Consider the following 7,195-nt stretch of genomic DNA (forward strand, 5'->3'; position numbering starts at 1 on the left):
CATTCATTGCACCGTGTGCATCATGCGCTGTGAAACTTGGGTGCGAATTTTGATTTGTGCGCAGTTCATTGGTTTGGTTGGCCAATACAAATTTTAGATTTGAAAGCAACGAAACAAACCGTGCAAACCACATGGTCTTCGTCAAACGGCTGCCATTCCCTTTCAAGTTATTTCCACAGTTCTAGTAGACCAATGTTTACACGATAGTTCATGCTAGTTCATAATTTTAGATTTGCGTGTGTTTCTTCAATTTTTTTTATACAGCGTGTAGTTCCGGTGTGAACAGTGCTCACTTGAATCAAATAACTATCAGCCGCGTCTAAGGGAGTGATGCGTGACTCTGTCTATGAATGTGTGTGTATGTGTGGTGGTGGGGTGTGTGTGTGTGTGTGTGTGTGTGTGAGAAAGGTGGTTCAGACTTAAATCATTCAACTGTAGGTGGCGCTAAGTTAAGTTTATTCTGTGACCTTGTTAATGAGAAAAAAACAACAATAAAAAAAAAACCACCACTAAAACAGGAAACAAATCAAAACAATCTATCAATGATAGATTCTTTATTGTAAAAATGTATGGTAAGACATATGTAGCAATAATCACATAGAAATGTAGCAACAGCTACACATACAGGTAGCAATAGCTAGACAGATGTAGCAATTATAATCACACAACCCGCCGGCAGGTTAATGAGTAATTATTGTTTCGACCTCAAGTATAATTAGACATACATGCATTCATACATACAGAGACATACATTGACATCCACGCATACATTCTCAAATATATACATACGCCGCAATTCACACGTATACACGCATGCATGTGTTCCCAAATATACACAAACGCATATATTCACACATACACACACGCATACCTTGACACATACACACGCTTACATTCACACATACATACACGCATACATTGACTATATGCACATACGCCTACATTGACACAAACACTGTGCTACACAAACGTCACGCTTCCATGACTTGCTAAACACACTTCACTGACTTGCTAAACCCACTTCACTGACTTGCTAAACACACTTCACTGACTTGCTAAACACACTTCACTGACTTGCTAAACACACTTCACTGACATACACTCCGTGTTTACCCTGACATACAATTGGATGTTTTGATTTTCTTAGAGCAACAGCAAAAAGAAACTAATCTAAAAAAACTTTTTTAAAAATTGGGAGCCTTGTGCGCATATATGTGTGTGTGTGTTTCTGTCAATCTGTCCCGGGGGGGGGGGGGGGGGGGGGAGGGGGGGGGGCGAACGGTTGAAAGTATTATTTTGAGATGAAAAGTTTTAGAATGTGCTGATGAATTGATTTGGATGACCTAGAGATGGGTGGAGTAGATTCACTGTCTGCAAATATATTAGTGCAATTGATGTTAGTGGATTGTATACGGGTGGTTTATGTGGTGGATTGTATACGGGTGGTTTATGTGGTGGATTGTATACGGGTGGTTTATGTGGTGGATTGTGTGGGTGGCTCATGTGGGTGGCTTCAATGGTGGATTATTTGTGGGTGGCTGGGATGGTGGATTGTCCTTGAACTTAAAGGACATTATTCACTTGTCAGTCGTGAGTTTGGGAAGGAGGGGGGGGGGGGGTAGTGAGGTGTTTGTGTTTTTTGGGAGGGGGCGGGTTAGTGAGGTGTTTTTTGGGAGGGTGGGGGTTTAGTGAGGTGTTTGTGTTTTTTGGGAGGGGGGGGGTCTAAAGTAGTCTCGTTTGACAGACTGATACAGTCTGTCATACAGTCTGTCAAGTCATGCGTGAATTAAGTTGAAACACGTGGTAATTGCAATCAGCCAAATATTAATTGCTTTAGACAGGAAGCTAATTAATTTAGGACAGATGTCTATTAGCTAGACAAAATTAGCTAACGGTATATGCAAATGCACTTTTAACATATTTTAAATATTTTATAACTCCGTTAACTTATCATAACCATCAACACAACGTTTTATACACACGTTAAATGTAGGTCAAATGTTAACAAAATGTAAGGAAAATGTTGACAAAAAATACACATTTACAAATCACGAGTATTTGTTTTGGTTCACTATTGCACAGTAGTGTAGTGTCAGTAGTAATGTCATGTCAGTAGTAATGTCATGACAGTTGTAATGTCATGACAGTTGTAATGTCATGTCAGTAGTAATGTCATGACAGTAGTAATGTCATGACAGTAGGAGTGTCACCATACATGAGTGAAAGAATCGCGAACTTAAGGCTAACTTGCCATTTGACTGAGGGTAAAAAAAAATCATTCAACCATGACTTGATATGTCATTGATGGAAGATGATGTCATTAGACAAAAAAATGTTGATATGTCATTTGTTCAAGGGTTGATATGACATTTGACTACAAATCAAACTTCATTTTTCATTAAGATTTTTAAAATGTCAAAGCTTAAAATACATAAAATGCAACTTTTTAAAATTAAAATATATATCTAGATCTATATAATATATCAATTTGGTTTTCGTTGCTAAAGCATTGGAAACGAAAGCAGGGAGGTAACTATTGTAAACTTCGTGCGGGGATTAATTCTGCAGTTACTTCCCCTGCAGCGAAATGTTAAAAATTTGAGACATGCAATGTTTACATTACGGCTGGAAATTATGATCGTCTTTACATATCCTCCTGCCAAATATTTTTATGGAAAAAAAAGAACATTGTGTACATATAAGAATATCAGCGTGGTAAGGGTCGAGTCATATTTATAGGTGTCATAAAATTGGTGAGGTTTAAGTCATATTTATAAGTGTCAGCAAAAAATGTACATAAATATTTGTCTACAAAAATAATTTATAAACAAAAATGGTTCCAAGATAATTAAACTCCGTCAAAGTTGAGCAATAAGTTGGACAAGGAAACTTGGTATCACTTGCTAGATTGTCACATGTCACTTTCTCGAGTTGTCACTTTCACGAGTTGTCACTTTCACGAGTTGTCACTTTCACGAGTTGTCCTAGATTGGGCATGAGCAGCAGTCAAACTTGTCTTGTGGAGTTTCTCTAGCAGACGACAGAACGTTCACTCCTTGACACACGAGCAGCAGACGGCCGTGTTGTCGGTAGCAGGGTCAAGGCCGCCGTACGTCACAATCTTGGAGCTGGAGGATTTCTTCCTGGGCAGGTCATCCTGCCGCAGGTCATCCTGCCGCAGGTCCGGAAGTTTCTCCTCCTCCACCTCCCCCATGCTGCGCAGGCTCCGGCCGCTCTCGTTGCGTGCGCCGGACAGCCGGCGCGGGAACTCATGCGGCACGCAGATCTCGTGGTCCGAGTTGGCCCGCCCCCGCACGATGCTGGTCAGCTCCCGGCGGGTCAGCTTGCTGCGGAACACATACACCAGCGGGTTGCAGGCGCAGCTGAACATGGCCAGAACCGTGGACACGTGGGACGTGATGGGCAGCAGGGGCGAGGCCCGGCCCAGGCCCGCCTCCACCGCCATCACCACAAAGTACGGCGCCCAGCAGAGGGCGAAGCTGAAGAGGACGAGGAAGCTGGTGACGGCTGTCTTCCACTCCTCCTTCCTCCACAGCAGGGAGGAGGAGCGGCTGGAGGACTGGCTCAGGCGCCGTATAATAGGGGCGGAGCTGCTCCGTCGTCTCGAGTTGATGGGCGTGTTCTGCTGCTGGGTGTCGTCTGATTGGTTGGTGGAGGCGGAGTTGACCCGGACGACGCTGTTGCGCCGCGCCCTGACGATGTTGCCGTGGGCGGCCCGGAACATCTTGGCGTAGGTCCAGAAGATGGCGCCCAGCGGCAGGACGAAGCTGCAGCTGATCAGGAAACACGTGTAGTAGCGGTCAAAGCGCGTGCTGCTGTACCACGTGACCGTGCACACCATCTTGTCCAGCTGGTACTCGATGGCGTTCCAACCCATCAGGGGCGGGGCTGAGATAAGCACCGCCCCCGCCCATATACAGACTATCAACAAAGTGCATCGTCTGCTGGTGAGGCGCATGGAGTAGTGTAGGGGCGTGACCACAGCACAGTACCGGTCCACGGAGATGACTACCAGCGTGAAGATGCTGGCACTGACGATGACGTTCATCATGAAGCCTGTAGCCTGGCACCAGAAGGCACCAAAGACCCAGTCTTTGAGCACCAGCGACGTGAAGGCGAACGGCATGATGCACACCGTACTCAGACAGTTGCCGATCGTCAGGTTCGCGACGAACCGGTTCGACATGGAGATCGACTTGCGCTTGCAGAAGACGACGAAGACGAAAGCGTTGGCCAGCAAACTGGCCAGGAAGACAGAGGCCAACAGCGTGCCCATGATGGTCGTCTCTGTGGTAGAGATCTGGGTGCTGTTGGCCGGCGTGACGTCATTTGGTGGGGGAGGGGCGGCCGTGTCGTTGACGCTGCCTATGATGACAAGACGAACGTGCTCCTGTAAGGCATCTGTCAGTGACACCATATCATCTGTCAGTGACACCATAATATCACACAATCAAACATCCACGCAGTCAGATACATTGATTTACTCTCCCAGTCACTAGAGTATCCAGTTGATCCATAGAAACACCAAGCTAGTGTCGCCTGTATCCACACAGGCCATGTTATCCACAGAAAGTTATCCACAAAACAACACCCAGAATCACTGCACTTTATCCCGATGTGTTTCTACCTCCAGTGTATCTCGTCTAAATATCCACGGCTCTATGGCGGTGACGTATGTAAACACGGGTCACGTGACAGCTATATTTAGATCACTCGCAATTCTCGCGCAATCAAATAGGTCTGTGTTGTAAACATAAATAATCCTTTCTGCTCACTCTCTGTCTCGTCGTGTCCGACGGTCTGGCATGGCAGACGTCTAGTGCCACAACTGAGAGAGAAAATTCCTGCACGTGAAAAAGTCTGGTCTGAGAAAATTTGAGCGGGTTGTAAAATGTGTGAACTCACGTCCAGTGAACTCTGCGAATCTCCTCCCTCCACGGGGCTCCCACCAGATCTGCCTGACGCTCACCCCCCCTCCCCTCCCGGCCAGTTGTGAAGCGTGAGTACACAGCACGCGCGCGCAGTGAGCAGGGGGGCGGGCGCTCGATGCACGTGCGTTTGGTCTGTTTTCTGGATCTCTGGTGCCAGACAGGAACCGTAGAGTCGTCTGCCGGCTCACGGCTGCCGGTCCTTTTGTCTGCCGGCTGAGAATGTTCTAGAACCTCATGCCGGCTGAGAACTGCAAGTCTTTTCCTCCCAGATTGTTCTAGAACCGGTTCTCCCCGTCGGTTCCACCAAAAACCAGAACCTCGTTTGCTGACTGTGGATGGAAAGAAAGATGATTAATTGATTAACCTAATTAGCCAAGCATCGTTACCGCTAACTTAAATTTAATTAATGAGGTTGGACATTTTTATTTCGCTGAGAAATTGGAGCACCTCGCCTAAATAAAAACAGGTGTGTGTGTGTATATGTGTGTGTATGTGTAAGTGTGTGTTGTGTATGTGTATGTGTTCAACTGCCGGATGTTTGGCCTACACTAGCTACACATAGGTAGTGTACTTTAACACACACACCCAAACACCCCCACTCCCACAAAAAAAACGATTACAGGTAGTGTACTCACTCACTCACCCACACACCCCACCCCTCTCTCCACACACACACAAAACGCCGGAATTTCTGGGTCGAGCCCCGCACTTTGTGAAGGTGTGAAATCTGTGAGGGTCTCCACATCTGATGTATCTCGTTCTTATCGCTGGGTATTAAAAAGCGCTGAGTGCTCAGCCAGAATTATCTCCCGGCTAGACAAACTGACGTCTCTTTCATCGTTCATAGACAGACTTCCTTTTTATTATACAGACAACATACAGACAACATACAGACAATATACAGACAACATACAGATAACAGACAACATACAGACAACATACAGAAAACATACAGAAAACATACAGACAACATACAGACAACATACAGACAACATACAGACAACATACAGACAACATACAGACAACATACAGACAACACACAGACAACATACAGACAACATACAGACAACATACAGACAACATACAGACAACATACAGACTTCCTAAACAGACAACATACAGACAACATACAGACAACATACAGACTTCCTAAACAGACAACATACAGACAACATACAGACAACATATAGACAACATACAGACAACATACAGACAACATACAGACAACATACAGACAACATACAGACAACATACAGACAACATACAGACAACATACAGACAACATACAGACTTCCTAAACAGACAACATACAGACAACATACAGACAACATACAGACAACATACAGACAACACACAGACAACACACAGACAACATACAGACAACATACAGACTTCCTAAACAGACAACATACAGACAACATACAGACAACATACAGACTTCCTAAACAGACAACATACAGACAACATACAGACAACATACAGACAACATACAGACTTCCTAAACAGACAACATACAGACAACATACAGACAACATACAGACTTCCTAAACAGACAACATACAGACAACATACAGACAACATACAGACAACATACAGACAACACACAGACAACACACAGACAACATACAGACAACATACAGACTTCCTAAACAGACAACATACAGACAACATACAGACAACATACAGACTTCCTAAACAGACAACATACAGACAACATACAGACAACATACAGACAACATACAGACTTCCTAAACAGACAACATACAGACAACATACAGACAACATACAGACTTCCTAAACAGACAACATACAGACAACATACAGACAACATACAGACAACATACAGACTTCCTAAACAGACAACATACAGACAACATACAGACAACATACAGACAACATACAGACTTCCTAAACAGACAACATACAGACAACATACAGACAACATACAGACAACATACAGACAACATACAGACAACATACAGACAACATACAGACAACATACAGACAACATACAGACAACATACAGACAACATACAGACAACATACAGACAACATACAGACAACATACAGACAACATACAGACAACATACAGACAACATACAGACAACATACAGACAACATACAGACAACATGCAGACAACATACAGATAACATACAGACAACATACAGACAACATACAGACAACATACAGACAACATACAGACAACATACAGACAACATACAGACAACATACAGACAACATG

General features: G+C 44.3%; 1 protein-coding gene across 1 annotated transcript; it reads right to left on the bottom strand.

Moving 5' to 3' along the window:
* Positions 1 to 1,720: 1,720 nt before the first annotated feature.
* LOC131950021 (G-protein coupled receptor 161) lies at positions 1,721 to 4,953 on the bottom strand. Its single transcript, XM_059312025.1, has one exon. It carries the CDS (start codon positions 4,457 to 4,459, stop codon positions 3,050 to 3,052), a length of 1,410 nt encoding a protein of 469 aa, XP_059168008.1. The 5' UTR covers positions 4,460 to 4,953; the 3' UTR covers positions 1,721 to 3,049.
* Positions 4,954 to 7,195: the final 2,242 nt, after the last annotated feature.

Source organism: Physella acuta, unplaced genomic scaffold, assembly GCF_028476545.2.
Source record: "Physella acuta isolate Inbredline_101_S28 unplaced genomic scaffold, ASM2847654v3 ptg000728l, whole genome shotgun sequence".
NCBI classification, from domain to species: Eukaryota; Metazoa; Mollusca; class Gastropoda; family Physidae; genus Physella; species Physella acuta.